At 38.4% G+C, this 19,997-nt stretch overlaps 1 protein-coding gene across 2 annotated transcripts; it reads right to left on the reverse strand.

Annotated features, from left to right (window-relative positions):
- Positions 1-3,686: 3,686 nt before the first annotated feature.
- On the reverse strand, positions 3,687-18,561 carry LOC117323017 (protein rpi-1-like). Of its 2 annotated transcripts, none has more exons than XM_033878001.1 (3): positions 18,384-18,561; positions 6,867-7,613; positions 3,687-5,763 (listed from the first exon to the last, which is right to left on the reverse strand). In XM_033878001.1, the coding sequence occupies exons 1-3, from the start codon at positions 18,504-18,506 to the stop codon at positions 5,014-5,016; spliced, it is 1,620 nt and encodes a 539-aa protein (XP_033733892.1). In that variant the 5' UTR covers positions 18,507-18,561; the 3' UTR covers positions 3,687-5,013. The 2 variants fall into 2 exon arrangements, with proteins under 2 accessions (XP_033733892.1, XP_033733893.1); XM_033878002.1 differs by having other exon boundaries at positions 18,396-18,560.
- Between the last annotated feature and the right edge of the window lie 1,436 nt (positions 18,562-19,997).

Here is a 19,997-nt window from a genome sequence, read left to right on the forward strand (position 1 = left end):
CAGGCGTCTGCATTTGTATTTATAGAAATAATACCAGCCCCTAATCCTACTACCTACTATATCAGAATGAGGAGGTTATATTTCTTCCATAATTATGTACTGACCAAATGCAGACGGCTATGGTCCAATGGTGGAAATGTTTGCAAGGGCAGTATGTTTGAGAAAACGATTTAAATGTTATTTGGTTACTTTCATTCAGTGTTTTTCATTAACTGTGACCAGCTGATATGAAACTCAAAACAGTTCTATCTAGTTTCTTACAGGGTTGTTTTTGACCTCTTGACCTCCATCAAGCAGTGTTGAAAAAGAATCATAATTTTATCTTCCTGTAATTCACAGGGGCTTGACATAAATTCCCAACCAATATTACATATAACATGTTAATAAACCGTGTTCTTCTGGTATTTGTGCCAGCTCAATGATCACGCGTTATACAATATCGTAGCGCCCTCTACTCATTCTCCTACACCCGCGAATTTAAATATATCGCCAAAAATGTTCAGATTTGCAGCCGAACTAGACTTTAAAATGTCTGCCAATATTAACATAATTGACAATGATGTTCCTAGCTTTAGAGCTAGACAATAAATCACGACATTTTAACAATAATCACCAGTTAATGACATCAAATCCCAAACGTACAGCCGAGGCTTCACCAACTGTTGTGGATGGCTGGACTCGCCTCGTTCCGAACAAGCCCCCCAGTCACGTGGAGTCTCTCTTGAGACGACGTATCCTAGATTGGACATTGTAAATATGAGTGAAGTGATGGATAGTGGGGAATGTCATGTTATTTATCGGTTATGATATAGTGTGGTCAATATTGACTATTGTCTCCATCAGCAACCACATCATTGTCAATTTTTGTTGTCTAAACACAATGAAGTTGTTCGAATACTTGTATCGGGCACGGTTTGTTTTCCTACAATACATTGTACAAATACATACAATTAGTGCCATATATTCTAACACGTATAAACGGATTCTCTGACGTCAACACGACATCACAGTTCGATACTCTGGAGTGGTAAACAAAATATATATCCAATAGCAAAATGTCAAAGCAACATAAAAAACATATAAAATTAAATACCCCCGATAATCGGGGGCTAAACAAGAACGAAAATGTTATTCAAGGACATCTACATATAGATATCCGATGAGCTTGTCTTCAAAACGTACACATAGAAAAGTTGTTTTTTCATTTTGCGCTTTAGTTGGCAAAAACGCCGAAAATGGACGAGTGTCAGAATTTTGTTTTCCGCGACAACAAAACGACATCAAAGCGACAACAAAGCGTTGATTTTGTTCCGTTTGCTGTCCCTGTTTGACATACAACTCCATGGATATAGCTAGTTGACGGGGTCACATGTACATGTATTATTAACGTTTGAAGTCTAAATTATTTTCACACAAAAAAAATGCAAAGAACAATTCGTGACTGAGAATGGCGCCTTTTCGTCTTTTCATGACGACACAACACTATCGATTGGTACGTTCTCGTGTTGGATAGGAAGACGATATACCAAATAGGAAAAACAAAAAGGCAGAAAAATAAATAGATCACATATCGACTTGTAAACAACTACCAGTGGATGATAGGAAACTATGCATCGAGTATCGATCAAATGTATTGAACAGTGATTGTTTTAGCTTATCGTTATGTCAAAATAGTGTATATCTTAATCGTAATGCCGAAATAATTCTGTAGTCTAAAGAGAACCGGTGATAAAAACAATATACAATACAGAGGTCTGGTCGATAAAGTATAGAGCAATTACTCTGATGAGAAACATTCTGCGTACATCAATTCTATACACGTTAATATTCCCAATAGAGACTGGCCAATGGACGTTCAGAGAAGATAACCATTTTGATTCTATGTGATGTTGTACGTACAATTTTATTTGTTTACTTGAGGCTGGTGTATTCCCTTGGGGTTCTCCATACCGCGTGCGTAACTCTATGTCCGTAGTACCGTTGGCACGATGTTTTTCTTTTTGTCCCCAAGGTCATACGATGTTTCTGAACAAATCTAGCACACAATTCCATAATTCAAATATTAACTGCCTTCAACAGAATTTTAAGTTATTTTGATGTATACTCAAATTACGTACGTTTTGCGCTATGATCTAAGGGCACCGAGATTAGTTACAGTTTGCAAATATCTGGGGTAATTCCAGTCCGATATGATTTCTGGGTTGGGTTTTGGATAACAGTTTATATGGAAAGATGTAGCGTCAGGGTGCCATTTATATATTATATTTATGGCAACTTAATTGAGTGAAGTCTTCTGGAAACTCTTGGGGTATGCCTTTGCTTTGTTTGTTTGTTTTGTTTAACGTCCTATTAACAGCCAGGGTCATTTAAGGACGTGTCAGGTTTTGGAGGTGGAGGAAAGCCTGAGTACCCGGAGAAAACCACCGGCCTACGGTCAGTACCAGGGGTATACCTCTGAATCGCTGTTCTGGGTAGTTTAGTCCGAATTTATCGGACATCTTCGTATTCTGCGTGTCATTGACGCTAAGACAAGTTTAGTTGTTTATTTCTGACATACCGGTCGCTTTAAATGGTAAACAAAAGTCGGCCGAAGTCCTACATATCAAACCTTCAAACAAAGGCCTTCATGGATCCTAGATCCTTCAAGCAAGAGCGTTGATAATTCCCATAACATTCAAGCAGAGGTCGTCTTGATTGTTGGAACCTTCACATAAATGCCTCCAGGGTTCATATAATTTTCAAACAATGACCTCTATAATTCTAAGAATCTCCAAACAAAGGTCTTCATAAACAAAAGAGCCTTCAAACAAATGCATTTATGAACCCCAGAGCCTTCAAACATAGTCCTTCATGGACCAAAAATATTTCAACAAAGACCTTCGGAAACCCCAGAGCTTTCATACAAAGGCATTCCTGAACCTCAGAACATTCAATTAAAGCCAATGCAGAATCCAAGGACCTTCAATTAAAGGCAATCTAGAATCCAAGGACCTTCAATTAAAGGCAATCTAGAATCCAAGGACCTTCAATTAAAGGCAATCCAGAATCCAAGGACCTTCAATTAAAGGCAATCCAGAATCCAAGGACCTTCAATTAAAGGCAATCCAGAATCCAAGGATCTTCAATTAAAGGCAATCCAGAGCCCTAGGACCTTCAATTAAAGGTTTTTCAGAACCAAATGACCTTCAATTAAAGGCATCCAGAATCCAAGGATCTTCAAATAAAGGCAATCCAGAGCCCTAGGACCTTCAATTAAAGGTTTTTCAGAACCAAATTACCTTCAATTAAAGGCAATCTAGAATCCAAGGATCTTCAATTAAAGGCTTTTCAGAACAAAAGGATCTTCAATTAAAGGAATTCCGAACCCTCGGACCTTCAATTAAAGGCCTTCGTGTACCACAGAAGAACCTTCATGTAAAGGCCTCCATGAACGTTATGACCTTCAAGCAAATGCCTCCTGGATTTATAGAGCCTCAAAAACAAACAAAAAACAAAAACAAAATACTTGAGACTGACACGCTGTACACGTATCAATTTTAGGGCACCCACATTTTGACGCATAACTAATTTTTAACATATTGGCGCAATAGTGAATTGGATCAATCTGTCGCATGATATTTAGTGACGTTCTGAGATGTGTTGTATATAATTGTCAGCTTGAAATTGAATTAAAATAAATCAATTCATATTCTTTCTGTACGAAACATTTAATTGTTTTGAAACATAATAAAAGTAACAACGACAACAACAGATTTTTATACACTCTCGCTCCAAAGATACAAAAAATGTACGCCATTAACAACAAAGGGCGATAATCCAGTAACATACAATTATATATAGACTACAATAAATATACGATACAAATTTGTCCGTTAGCTCACAATCCAAATGAAAGTGTTTATAAAATTTTGACAGGCCTGTGAAAAAATAATAAAAAAAATGACTTATTGATTAGTAATACAAACCATATGTAAATATTTGGACATTATGCGATTGTTGTGAATAATACAACAAATATACCGTTCTTGTTCATAAATAAAGACTAGAAATCTTTGGCATTACTTATCTATAATGCTCTTTAAAGTGATATATATAGGAGAGGCGCAGTGGATAGTGTACTCGCTTTTCATAAACTTGGCCGGCCTCGCTTTCTGATCGAACGTGGAAAGGTACAAGTATAGATTTCATCCAGGTTCAACGATCGCCTCTCAATTTAACATCATTCCTCCGTCCAGAAGAACGAGAGAGGTAAAAGATTATGTACATCTTATTTCACGAAAAATGATTAATGAAAAAAAAAGACATTTTGATTATATGGCATATTGATATACATGTGTATATACATTTGTATACGTCACAATCGCCATGACGTCATGACGCATCTGAACCACGAGTACAGCGGTTTCAAACTCCTCACAAAATTGAAATGATTGCACGCAAGCTCACCACCATCAACGAAATGTTTTCTGAAACCACATATATCTACGAAAGCTTCTCGAGAGGAGTTCGGCGCTGATCAATTGTCCTTTTTACAGCCTTGTCTAAAATCCTGTAAAAGTTTATACTTCTTTTCTTGCAAGAGCTATTTTTGAAAATGAATTAATACAATGAACTGATTATCATACAAGTTTACTGTGACAATTTAGATATCTTATCACTATCGAAAATAATAACTTATGCCATGAAACAATATGGAACCTTTCTTTCGTTAAAGGTTCGAATGACGTTGATAAGTAGTTTTAACCTATTTACAACAGTCTTACACTCTTTCATCTCTAGATGTATGGATACAATAATATCACAGCGGGGAGTGACGTCTTAACATCCGGGCATGATACAGCTGACCAATCACCGTCCGTGTACGGGAAATTTTGGGAATGCCATCGGTGATTGGTCAGCTGTATCAATCAAGCAGCCAATCAAAGTGGATTTTTTAATTGGTCATTTGATTATATGACGTCACGGTAAAATCTGTCATGTTGTACATTGACATCAGGACGACATGTCATGATATCAATATTCGGGCGTCTCCATCCTTTCCGGTTTCCTGGTTCGTGACGTTTGCGGATAATCATCGTCATCATCCTCTTCATCCTCATCACTGTTAGGTTCACCATTTTGCTCCCTTCCAATATCGTCGTCCCTCGGATCGCTACCACGTGACCGGTCATACTCATTATCCTCCTCCTCTTCCTCCTCTTCGAACCTTGCGTGTCCATTCGGCCGTCCATATTCCGGTTGATGCTGTTGTTGGCCGTTTCTGTTTGGCTTCCTCTGGTCAGAGTCTTCGTATCGCGGCGATGGCTTGTTGGTCTTTCTTGGCGGTGGTGGATCTTGGTGACGCGACGTTCGTACCAACTTCTTACTTTCATCGGCGTCATACTTTGAATTACTGGTATAATCGTGTTCCTCTCCGTATCGAGATGTTTTGTTTCCCTTTGTCGGTTGCCGGCGTGGTTCAGCTTCGAACCTTGGTGTCTTGTTGCCCTTCTTAATTTCCTTGCCTGCTCTGCCACGTTCCGGTGGACTCATGTTTTCTTTTTGATTCATTTCAGTGGACGGGTCGTTCCGCCGTTTTAAGGGGGATATTTTGTTAGCGGGTGGCCCTTTCTTATTTTTCCGGGCAGGTTCGGGTTCCGGTTCTGACAAGCTTTCGTCATTAGTGTCGGTTACTCCGAGTTCCTCCGGGAATCTCTCCTTCCCGCAGACGAGGAAACAGTCATTGACCTTGACCTCTCTGTTAAGCTGGGAGAAACTATAGATCTGAAACACCAGGAAAAAGACATCATAATGAATCAATTAATGTCAGCAATGTCTAGAATTAGCATACAGAAATCACGGCGTAAAAGATGCCAGGATTAAAATAGATCACAAGATAGATATTGCCATGGTAATTTACTGAATTCAATGACTGGTTTCGTTAAGATGAGTGTTTATTAATTTGCAATAAATAACTGTATAAAGCAAGGTCGCTATGGTGATTAAAAAAAGACAAACAAACAGTATTACGGTCCTGTTACCTTGAAAAAATACTGTTGGTAGGGTTACCTGGAGAGGAGACTAGATCACCTGTTTGCGGGATTACCTAAATAAGACTTACCTGTTGGTAGGGTTACCTTAGGGAGATACTCACCTGTTGGTAGAGTTACCTAAAGGAGACTCATCTGTGTGTAGGGTTACTTGGAGGACCAATAATCTACCAGTTGGTATGGTTACCTAGAGGAGATACCCACCTGTTTGTAGAGTGACTTTGAGGAGAAACTCACCTATTTGTGTGGTAACCTGAAAGACAAATTCGTCTTTTGTTATGGTTACCTAGACGAGATGCCAACCTGTCGATAGGGCAACCTAAAGGAGACTCACCTGTTGGTAGGGTTACCTTAAGGAGACTCACCTGTTGGTAGGGTTACCTAAAGGAGACTCACCTGTTGGTAAAGTTACCTAAAGGATACTCACCTGTTGGTAGAGTTACCTAAAGGAGACTCACCTGTTGGTAGGGTTACCTTAAGGAGACTCACCTGTTGGTAGGGTTACCTGGATGAGATGCCAACATGTCGGTAGGGTTACCTAAAGAAGACTCACCTGTTGGTAGGGTTACCTTAAGGAGACTCACCTGATGGTAGGATTATCTGGATGAGATGCCAACCTGTTGGTATGGATACCTAAAGGAAACTCACCTGTTGGTAGGGTTACCTGGACGAGATGCCACCTGATGGAAGGGTTATCTAAAGAAGACTCACCTGTTGGTAGGGTTACCTGGACGAGATGCCACCTGATGGAAGGGCTATCTAAAGGAGACTCACCTGATGACAGGATTATCTGGATGAGATGCCACCTGTTGGTAGGGTTACCTATGGGAGACTCACCTGTTGGTAGGGTTTCCTGGTGGAGAAGATTCCGGTTGCTGGTGGGTATTTTAGCTGAAGCATGGTTCCCATGTCCTCGACAAGTTGTTCGAATGGCTGTGATGTGTTGGGATTCAAGATCATTTTCTCCTTACTGTACCGATCAGTGTTACTGACTATGGTGAATGTGACTTGTTTACCGGGCGCCGTGGAGTTCGGAGTTCTCGTGTTTCCGTCGTTGATCTGCGCACGCTCGTGTCTACCCTGGTCACGTGATGACCTGTGACTGTTGGTGATGAGGCTCTTGGTAGGGCTGATCGGCTGATCCATCAATAAATGGTACATGATCACATCTTTTTTGAAACGTGTGGAGCTTGAGACGATGCAGACGTCACCTCGCTCCAGTTCTTTGACAGTCTTCACTTCTTTCTTGGTTTTGAAATTGAAAATATGTCGAACTCCCTTTTTAGTGTCTATTTTATCGTTGAGATATTCATACAGGGACTCTATCGACTTAAATTGACGATCGTTGATGGAGACAGTCACTCCTCTGTGTAAACGATCGTCGTCTTTAAAGAACCTGACGAGGACAGCGCGCCCTTTCATCTCGCGATCTTGTAGTGTGGGCGGGTCTCCCTCATACCTCTCGTATCGCGCGCTGGCGTATGGCGCTGGCTGGGAACGGCGCGTGGGCGCCTGTTTGGTGTTCGACTGATTTCGAATCTTGGGCTGCTGGATGTATTCATCACTGTCACTGCCGGGAGATTCCTGTGAGAAAAAAAAACAAAAAAAAACATAATGAATTATACAGAAATACAATAATGCGTGTTGCTACACAAGAAATGCATGGGAAGCTAACGATAAATTGATACAGACAGACAATGGGAATTCTAAAGATACAATATACGTTTATATACGTCCTCACAAAAGATATTATACAATAATAGCACTTTGTTTATATAGATATGATGATTTATGTTGCGAATATGAACAATATCAACCAGACTGGAGGCCGAAAATCATCATATCATATATGTCATAACAGTTTTTTTTTTACATTTCGGTATTGAATCAGGAGCACGGACTGCCCAGGGTATGATCGCGTGTCATTTAAACTGTACCGTAATCCATAATACCTCATATTTGATAAAAACATCGTATTGCGTTCTCGTGCAACTTTACGGAATGCGTCCGACAAATCTGATTGGTAGAAATTACGCAACGTCACAGAACATTCGCACGAGCGTGCAATACAATGTTTTATCACTGTCGCAGAGCGCTATTAGAAGTTACACGAAATAACGTGAAATAACACGTGATAGGATGCAGACCAATCGGCATGGACTACAAAACGGAAAATCTAATAAATACAAATAACTCACACGCAAACATCGGAACGAAGATATATCAGTAATTAAGGGGATGAATCTTCTTATCCGCTCTTTTGAGCCCCATTAATCCAGATCAAGCACCCCACGGCTGTCTGTATAACTTATCATTTTGCCACATATTCCACCAACTTCAAAGCTTCGAATAGAATATTGATCCGGGGACGTATATATATATACAGCATATTTAAAGATAGGGAAATTTCTCTTGACTAACATGACAAAGGAATTATGAAATTCTGTTAAGCTAGCATGGAGTACGGAATTAGATTAGATGGTGCGTGGTGGTAAATATGAAGCGTTATCAACACGCATGCGCATTAATTCCTGATTATTATATGTATAATCAACGTGAGAATCTAGTTATTTTGACAATCTAGATACATTTCTACAATTTTTTTTTATTAATTGTTTTCGTTCATTGTAGGTATAAATGCAGTAGACTTTTCTTAAAGCGACCATAATGTTAAAAATCACTAACAGAAAAAAGATATAAAACGTGATATTTTCCAAGAGTTTGTTAACACGTTCTGTTTATTAATAAATTTGAAAGTGACTGTAACAACTCTCGGTTAACATCTAACAAAAATGTAAACAGAGCGGTCTTGATCTAATGCATATATTACTGATCGTCACCCAATCGGAAAACCACTCGGGTCTTTCCGTCATATCTTCGGAAAAAAAGCGTGTTTTCTTTTCGACGGAAATAAATGACCTCGTAACGTGATGAACTGTATGATCATGTTTACAAACAACAGTCGAAGTGAACAATTTTTAACCCCGAAAATAGGTACAAAAGCAGCAAAGTTAACGATACAGGCTCGTGTATCGCTTTATTATGGGTATATTCACAGGCGTCTGGTTAGTATTTAAAGAAAAAAAATATTAGCCCCTACTCTTACTTTATCAACAAGATTCTATTCAGGCGCCTGTGGTATATTTGATTATTTATAGGCCGATATCCCCGTTTCCTGGGGGCGAAATCTAAGGATATAGAAACTTTAAGTGAATTATGTCCAATACACTGCAAATAAGTCGTTTTCTCAACTCTGATAATTCGAAATAGTACTTAACTTGAAGTAAAAATTCAGTTTCGATAGTAAAATATTCTATACAAAAATTTCATTTACGCAGTTATCTCGAATATACTCGAGATATTTCGAAGAACGTATACTGATTTCGAGAAAACGAGTTTTGACATTCTATGCCATTTTCTATGTATTCTACAGTTGAGTGTAGACTAAAGGTTACACCCAAGTGCACTCCGAGTGCACTCCGTTTGGACTCCAGGTAAACTTGGAGTGCACTCCAAGTGGACTCTGAGTCTACCTGGAGTCCTATAAGACACCATGCCTATACCCCAGTTCTATAATCAGACTACATGTGTATATCATATATACATGTATTAATACTTTGATGCTTTTAATATAATTTACATATAAATAAATAGATTTTTACAAATTACTTTTGTTCTCTTAATATTACATATAGGCCGGTCAATAGGCCAGAGACGTATGCCCTAACAAGTATATGGCTTATTCTCCCAAGTCTTTTGTTGTTGGTGGTGGTGGTGGTGGGGGATGGGGGATGGGGGGGGGGGGGGGGGGGGGGGGGGGTAATTGGTTACTACAGTATATGTTATTGTTAACAGGTATTATTTACATGTCTTACCACAAATCAATTACCGTGTCACTGACATGGACAGTATAACAGTAGCACGGGTGAGGGATCAGCTGAGAACAGTACGCACGCGTAACAGGTCGAAATATTTGAGTGTCGCTAGGAGACGAGATTTTAATACGATCCCCTAAATAATGAATTACTGGCCATGTACAGGTAGACACGCAGGTAAATCTACAGGTGGCCGATCGATGGGACGGCGTTGATTAATACGTAGACAATCGTACCTGTCTCATCAGCTGGTCGACTCCCTTGCTTGTAAGTATATAAATTATATCGATCTTTTTTACGGCGGAGATCGGGTGGCGCTTATTGGAGAAACAGTTACACACAATACTTATATTACTGACGTGTTGTTTTGTGTACCTGTGCGCGTGCAGGCTGAGGGTTAATATAACGGATACATGGTTGTTTCATCGCTATCAGTCGTCATGCGTTTACAAATCCAATGTCGTGTGGCATTTATAGAAATGTTCCAAACAAAAAATAAAAGTATTCTTGGCAAGATGAACCTTGACATACTGACATACTTTTAGAAAAATGACCGCTATTGGAAGTAAATATCCCCTGTCGAAAGTTATTACCCCTGAATAATTCACCCAATCAACCATCCACCTTAACACCAGTTCTATATCTTAGAATCCTAAAACCGCCAGCTTCGGTTGAGATAATTTAGTGCTGCAATACCAAAAGCCACAAAGACAAATACATGTACCAATGTATGCAATTTAATACATTAATATATATGTAAAGCAGCGTATTACGGGTTTAATCCTTCTCCAAGACACAAAAAGACTTCTTCTAAAGAACCACGAAGCTAGTAGTCTTCCTGTTTTGAAGACGAATATTTGCTTCTTTCACGGGACAGTGGTCCAGATTTTTTATATTATTCATTTTGAAGAACTTAAGCGTTGAAGAAACATTTTTTAAAAATATGATCTGTTGTTTTGTTCGAATATATGATGAGTTTTCAACAAGTTGTCTTGAAAAATGTTATGACCATAAATAAGCATGAAAAAGGTCACAGACATGGTGTCAGGGCCAGAGGAAACTCGGGCTATACACAATCATGCTATCGTGATAAGTCCTAATATCTGGCCTTAATCGTTATAGTCATCACATGGGTTAGTTTGAGACCCATACACTCAAATTATATATGGGCACAGATGTGAAAGTCCATCACATATGATATGGGATACCACGTGTGTTTGGCACACATAGATATGTACGGACTGCATATCATGAAAATCCTGATGTTCGTGATCCTTCGGGGTACAAAGACCCCCAAAACATCAGGAAAAATATAAGTTTCTTTTTCTATGTGTGTATTGAGGTCTTCTTCGTATATCTGTGAAGTATCCGGGGTAATTGCGTATTTGAAAAAAAAAAAAGATAAAAATCAGAATTATTATACAGATGAGCGGTACAGGCCCTCGGTGCCACTTTTTTTAAAATTCGCGTTTATTTAAAAAAAACGGAATTTTTACTTTTAATAAATCACCTTTACATTGTTTGTACTTAAACAATATATTTACTATAATCTTATATGAATTATACATCGATGTAGCTTAGCTGAACTCTCCATGTCCAGTCCTAAGGATGACCACTGGATTAGGAATAATTAGTGACCGGGCAATGTATGCTTCAGGCGTATATTGATTCCATATATAACACATCAATTATCTTTCACATATTAGTGTATATAATGAAACGTTCGGGTACAGTTGCTACTGTTGTATCCTTAGAAACGGACATATTTATCATAGTTACACATAAACATTAACGTATATATATAGTATATCCGTCCAGTTTTAGTTCCTGATTAATGATAACAACTTGGCCAATCTCGAGGGAATATAACCACAATGGAACCAAGAAGATAGATAAATCATTAATATTGATACGTTGAAAAAAAGCCTAAGTACATGGAAAATTATCTGGTAAGACGGACTTGGTACAAAAGATTTACATGAAAAAATGCTTCAACAAGTATAACCCACTGAACTATGGAGTACATGGGGCTGGGGTACAATATATGAGAAACAGAAATCCACCTTATCTCTGGACCTGACACCAGACAATGACATTCTAACTCAAGGGGTCACAGGAAACTCGGGCTAAAATCTATGATATTGCCTTCAATTGTCCATTTAATAAATATAATTCTATAAACCAGCTACGGTCTATGTCGCTATTCGACATATGATAATTTTCATTTACGACAGATAGTTCGTTTATAGAAATATCAGCGTTAGACGTCATGTAACCTTCCTGTAACCCCCTGTAATCGATGATCTATAACCTTCCTGTAATCGATGTTCTATAACCTTCCTGTAACCTCCGGTAATCGATGTTCTATAACCTTCCTGTAATCCCCTGTAATCGATGTTCTATAACCTTCCTGTAACCCCCTGTAATCGATGATCTATAACCTTCCTGTAATCGATGATCTATAACCTTCCTGTAATCGATGTTCTATAACCTTCCTGTAACCCCTGTAATTGATGTTCTATAACCTTCCTGTAATCCCCTGTAATCAATGTTCTATAACCTTCCTGTAACCCCCCGTAATCGATGTTCTATAACGTTCCTGTAATCCCTGTAATTGATGTTCTATAACCTTCCTGTAACCCCCCGTAATCGATGTTCTATAACCTTCCTGTAACCCCTGTAATTGATGTTCTATAACCTTCCTGTAATCCCCTGTAATCAATGTTCTATAACCTTCCTGTAACCCCTGTAATTGATGTTCTATAACCTTCCTGTAACCCCTGTAATTGATGCCCTATAACCTTCCTGTAACCCCCTTTAATTGATGTTCTATAACGTTCCTGTAACCCCCTGTAATCGATGTTCTATAACCTTCCCGTAACCCCCTGTAATCGATGTTCTATAACCTCCCTGTAACCCCCTGTAATTGATGTTCTATAACCTTCCTGTAACCCCCTGTAATCAATGTTCTATAACGTTCCTGTAACCCCCCGAAATCAATGTTCTATAACGTTCCTGTAACCCCCGGAAATCGATGTTCTATAACGTTCCTGTAACCCCCTGTAATTGATGTTCTATAACCTCCCTGTAACCCCCTGTAATCGGTGTTCTACAACCTTCCTGTAATCCCTGTAATTGATGTTCTATAACCTTCCTGTAACCCCTGTAATCGATGTTCTATAACCCCCTGTAATCGATGTTCTATAACCTTACTGTAACCCCCCTGTAATTGATGTTCTATAACCTTCCTGTAACCCCTGTAATCTATGTTCTATAACCTTCCTGTAACCCCCTGTAATCTATATTCTATAACCTCCCTGCAACCCCCGGTAATTGATGTTCTATAACCTTCCTGTAACCCCCGGTAATCGATGTTCTATAACCTTCCTGTAACCCCCTGTAATCGATGTTCTATAACCTTCCTGTAACCCCCCTGCAATTGATGTTCTATAACCTTCCTGTAACCCCCGGTAATCGATGTTGTATAATCTTCCTGTAACCCCTGTAATCTATGTTCTATAACCTTCCTGTAATCCCCTATAATCGATGTTCTATAACCTTCCTGTAACCCCCTGTAATCGATGTTCTATAACCTTCCTGTAACCCCCGGTAATCTATGCTCTATAACCTTCCTGTAACCCCCTGTAATCGATGTTCTATAACCTTCCTGTAACCCCCCGGTAATTGATGTTCTATAACCTTCCTGTAATCCCTGTAATCAATGTTCTATAACCTTCCTGTAATCCCCAGTAATCAATGTTCTATAACCTTCCTGTAATCGATGTTCTATAACCTTCCTGTAACCCCCCTGTAATCGATGTTCTATAACCTTCCTGTAATCCCCAGTAATCAATGTTCTATAACCTTCCTGTAACCCTCCGTAATCGATGTTCTATAACCCCCTGTAATTGATGTTCTATAACCTTCCTGTAACCTCCGGTAATCGATGTTCTATAACCTTCCTGTAACCTCCGGTAATCTATGTTCTATAACCTTCCTGTAATCTATGTTCTATAACCTTCCTGTAACCCCCTGTAATCAATGTTCTATAACCTTCCTGTAACCCCCCTGTAATTGATGTTCTATAACCTTCCTGTAACCCCTGTAATCGATGTCCTATAACCTTCCTGTAATCCCCTGTAATTGATGTTCTATAACCTTCCTGTAACCCCTGTAATCGATGTTCTATAACCTTCCTGTAACCCCCCGGTAATCGATGTTCTATAACCTTCCTGTAACCCCTGTAATCGATGTTATATAACCTTCCTGTAACCCCCGGTAATTGATGTTCTATAACCTTCCTGTAACCCCTGTAATCTATGTTCTATAACCTTCCTGTAACCTCCTGTAATTGATGTTCTATAACCTTCCTGTAACCCCCTGTAATTGATGTCCTATAACCTTCCTGTAACTTCCCGTAAAGGGCATGTATATGTTAGAGCACCAACTTGAAACATCACTATAACCAGGCAAACATATGAGTAGAAAGGCGGGATGATATAAGGATAGTAAGAATTTTATCTTCCCCCAACAGAAGACGCAAAAGAAGAAAATTTAATATCCAATGGGGTGCACTTTTGTTTGTAAATGGAAGAACAGATCCTATCCTAGGATTAACTAAGGTCCCCTAGTCAAACTTTTAACATGAATCTCCCCCAAACCACCAAGCATTATTTGACTCTTACGGTATGCAGTGATACCGTTATACATTTTATGGTATATAAGGCAGTCGGCATAAAAGTGAGAATTTTAATGTTAACTACATTTATGCAACTTATATTAGGTTATTTAAGGATTAAACTGTCTTTTTTTGGTGTCTATGATCGATATAGATGACAGAGCTTTGCAAACAAACGTCATATTGTGCGCTATAAACGTGTCAAGTGTTCAAATAAAACACTGAAGCGTCTTGCAATCGAAATTAGAACAATAAGAAAATATCTAGCGGAGATGAAATTAATTCACTTAAGGGGCATTCCTAGGTCCCGACATCAGAAACGTGCACAATTTCTATTAATAAAACCTATGTCCGAACGATGATTATATGAGTGTCTGGGTCAACATGTAATGAAATATACGCCGAAAAGTACAAGAAAAAGGCGTATGGTATGCAAATACCGTATGTCTTTGCGTTAATTAGTGATACTTCGGGTCGAATTAAGAATTTTGAGGACTTAATACTCGGAGAAATTTGGTTTATCTTGAGGATAAAACTACCTTATGGATGTAAAAGTTTTAGCTTTACCTACATGGGAAAACACATACTTTCCAGTAAGTTTAATTTTGATGACTTAAACTTTATCCGAACGAAGGAATGCCCCTTTAACATTCGACCCGCAGATATAAACAAACTCCATCTAATTCCATATTTCTACGGTTACCTGGTCTAGACCTGCAGATATTTAGAGGAAGTGGCACTCTACCTTAGTAGCTTTACAAGTTCGAGCAAAGTTCAACGTCTCTCACTTTGACACTTCAGTGGGCAAGGCCACTTTTTCTAATTAACAAGGTTACGTGGACAAGTCCGCACGAGTTTGTCAATCGGCGACACTAACAGTGCCCACTAATTAACACATACCTGTATCCACAGGTAAAATATTATCAATACTTTCATATGATTATTGTCCATTTTCTACGATATATTTCGTTGTATGACCGCAGAATACAACGCATTCTTGCGATAAACCAAACAGCGCATGCCCCGTGGGAAATCTCTTTGGATTCCCGCCGCTAACAACACAATCGCAGATGACTAATTCAAAATGAGTTTGTGTGTTATCCAATTATCGTTCGGTATGATATACAATTTGTAATCCTGATTATAAAGCATTTTCCCTCAATAGTCATATTCACACGGACTTCACCCTCGGGAGATATATCCGCTTCCGGCGGGTAAAACATTGTATTCAACCAACGGGGTACATATAATCACCATAACATGCGTTTATTAGACTATGAACGCTAATCCGATACAGTTTTATTTTTTTAACTCTGGTTTTACGATTGCCTGTGGAATATCCACGATATCTAAAACTAATTTGGCTAACGCCAAGTAGATACTTCTCAAATTTCTGTTCCAGTTATTGATGTTGGCCCCTCATACGATTTAACGCGCACATACACAAGAGGTCCATTTGGCCTGTATCAATTACCTGAGATATGAACGTGTAAAGTTCAAATTAACAACATTAGAAATATTTAACCGAATTTATATAGGCATCCGGGAGCATTTAACATAACTGGGCGCTATATTGGATTATATTGGAATTTTGTTCTGATGGCATCCATACAACTTAGTTGCAAAACAATTTAAGGTCACGCATTTAATATTGATGGGACTTCCATTCAGGTGTCCCACCTGAAAAAAATATTACGTAAGGGACTCCAGACATGCAACTGACACATTGCGCGTGGCTCGAGATCGCTTATTATTTTATAAATAAAATACTTTTGGCAATAAGCATTTTTCAAATCAATTCTATTCATTTTATTACCTATGGCTTGACAGCCCATCAGTTTGTACAAACATAATACACAATACTTCATACTGTACAAAATGTAACATATGGAGATCAACATGAATATGTATGATAAATACATATTACATGAGGTACATAATGTGAAGAGCATTATATAGTTAATATATAGGGATTGGATTTCACTTTTATGTTAACCATGCTTTTATGGAGCAATTCCTCTAAGAATATATTCTATGGGGCGTGCTAGCGCCCCATTTGGAATATATTCTTAGAGGAATTGCTCCATAAAAGCATGGTTAACATAAAAGTGAAATCCAATCCCTATATTTACACTAACGGATGTTGTTTCTATAAGTCTTTGTGATTACAATATTTTTTCTTTGAAAGTAAAAAAAATCATATAAAAGTCGGACACAGTGGGAGGATTCAATTATTAGAACAGCCAATGGTGACGCTTCACAACAAATTGATAATTTATTTGTTTCCGCGGTAAAAAATAGTTCTGTTTTTTATATGATATTAACATAAATAACAAAAACATTTTGATAGATTATCATATTCAATATTGTTAAACATGTTATTTTTATAAATTTTCAAATTAAAAAAATAACCATTTTTAACTTAAATTGTAAAGCCATGGTCTTGGCGAAAGTAGTTCCCGTACCCTGTCATATTTTCATTCGCAAGTTCAAAGGTCAATGTTTCCATGCAAGAATGGTAAACAAATCGGTCTGGTATTGTTATATAGTGACAAAACTTTGCAAGCGCGCCCCATAGAATATATTCTTAGAGGAATTGCTCCATAAAAGCATGGTTAACATAAAAGTGAAATCCAATCCCTATATGGGGAAAAGCCACCATATCTCACAGAAGTCCAACAAGACTTATATTGATGTCATCCAATGAGATCGTTACACGTATATATGGCGATACTTATTATATTTTGTGAATAATTTTACCACTTTGAGAACATTTATAATATAATTTGCTAACTTACTTATCTACTGTCAATCAGAGACGTATATACCTGATATACAAGTCTCTGGATTAACGTACTTGTTTTGTTAAATAAATTCGTTGAGTCTGACTTAAGGTCGTACATCTTTTGAATCAAAGGGTGGTCGACTTTCTGCCCTTACATGAACGCAAACTCCGATATTTCGAGGATACTGATCATAATTTTATTTTGGTGCTCAATATTTTCCAGGGATAGTGTTTGACACAGGGACTTTTAACGTTTTTCCAATCAACGGTCCAACTACATATACATAGACCGTTAGTTGGAAATTCCTGCCAAGTCCCTGTGGTTTTGTTTCAGTGAAAAGCATGGTTGCACTACATCAATTTTCAAGTTTTGTAACAGTAAGTCGGAATCAAAAGACTATATCTAGCTCTGTGCGATGCACAACCCGGGATTAAAAGTTAAGGGTACCCGACAGCATAAGTTATCACCGCGATTAAGAGTTCCACTGAAACGCTACCTTTGGAATTATTTCCTTTTCTTATAGAATTTATTAGTACATGTACACGGTGATCGTCAACTGACATTCTGGTATCTTGGACATTTATGGGTTCATCACAAGAACAAGAAAATCCAGAAAATATTGAAATCCGACGGAAATCCTTCTGTAATCGTAAGGAAGCTACTTCCAGATTTTTTTTATAAATATATTTCTGCTGCTCATTAAATTTAGAACAAATGTGCTATGACGAAAAGGTTTCATAAAAACTAGAGTTAAATGTGTACAATTCAGCAGTAACCTCACTATCAGACCTGTGCTATTGTTTTTATTCTTGAAAGCACTTATACGTTATAACAATCATAAAAAAAAGTCATGCCTGTTGCTTTCACACAAAAAAAGTGTATCATACATCTAGGCGTTACCCATCTGCGGATTAAAATTCACACAACTCAGGATGGAGTTAAAAATCATAGGAGAGAGCGAGGGTTGGGGAGGGGCGAGAGTGAGGGGGTCATATCTAGATATAGATACACGTACGTCAAAACTTACCGCTCTCTGCTGGTAACGAGTCTCTCCCTTCATCTTTCTGTCTTTCTTATCGTCCGTATACGGCGATTCGTGGTCGAGTGAGTACTCCAGGTCGTTCGCGACTCCGGACATGTATGTGGTCAGTATACGTACTCAACGCTGGTCACTCGCTGGCTAAGTATGAATATATAATGACTATATGTACGTAGACCTCATTATCGCTAATGTACAGGTGCGCGGGCCGTAAGAACCACAGGTAAATAATTAAAGGCAGCTGGTATGTTTACACCGCGCAGGTATCATAAAGTGTGTAGCCAGGTAACAGGCATACAGGTGTGCACGAGTGTGCAAGCTTGCTACGCCCACATCTATGTCCAAACATAGGTATCCATGGGTCATCTTTATGGAATAATGAGAATAAGTCAATTACAAAGCGAACGGAAGTTGGCATGCGCTAAAATTTATAATTGACCCGACAAAGGGATATTTCAATCCATTTTATTACTAATTGGAGAATAGATACTGTATAGAGTTTGTTAATCACATGTAGAGGATTATCAATTATATCTTGACTCGGACATGTTGGAAAGGAGCAGATGGAAGTGATAGACAGATAATGGAAATGGAGAGTGGGTATAGGCCAACAACTATCTATAGAAGAACACCCTCGTAGATCACGGGGTTGCGTCTAAGTATGATCTCATCAAGAAAGAAAGAAAGAAAGAAAGGCCATTGCAATCATTTTTTCTAAAAATGTTTAGCTTCATAAAATAATCAATGAAAAGGCAGTTCTGGACGTTTATCAGTAAAAGAAATATGAGCTAATCTAGTAAAATCATTGAATAAATCATATTAAACGTCTGTAGGAAAAGCCTTATAGATGCTGCAGTAAACCATCCTCCTGGCTGTAATGTTAACATTATGTCGGTGAAAACGCGTGCCCTTTCCGACAAACACGGACATAATCAGACAACGGGGTTTGAAGAAGAAGAAGAAGAAGAAGAAGAAGAAGAAGAAGAAGAAGAAGAAGTGCAACGACCAGACCGGGATTCGAATCCGGACCTCCGAGCTCTAACCATTCAATCGGAAACCTTCGGCACTTTCCGTAAAAGAGAAAAGTTTACGGAAAGTGCGACGGTTCCCGATTGGAACTCCCTGGCCACTGTCCAGTCCAGTTCCGTTACAATATGGTGTTTCTATGGTGTTTTACTAATATCAAACAAATTAGCGTTCATTTGTCCTGATGTGGTGACGATGGAAATGACACCAATAAATACTTTGGCGTAAAATTTACTATCTCCTTATTATGGTGGCTGATTAGTGCCATTTTCACCATTGAAACCCGAAAAGTCGAAATCTGATATCCATATTAATTTTTTTTTTTCGTTTTTGAAGCACGAAAAAGCTAAAAAGTGAAAAAAGCGACAAGGTTAAACTTCGCTTATTCGCCTCAAGCTTTGGCGCCTTTTAGCGTTATCTTAGTGGGTTTTTTTTTTGTTTGTTTTTGCCTTTAACGAAAATGGCACTGATCATCCACCATAGTTTTGGGATGGGGAGGGTTACTGTATGTCACAATAATCAGAAACTTCACTCTGAATACGAAATTCTATAGAACTTTTCTTC

The sequence above is a fragment of the Pecten maximus genome, chromosome 3 (assembly GCF_902652985.1).
Source record: "Pecten maximus chromosome 3, xPecMax1.1, whole genome shotgun sequence".
Classification (NCBI taxonomy): domain Eukaryota; kingdom Metazoa; phylum Mollusca; class Bivalvia; order Pectinida; family Pectinidae; genus Pecten; species Pecten maximus.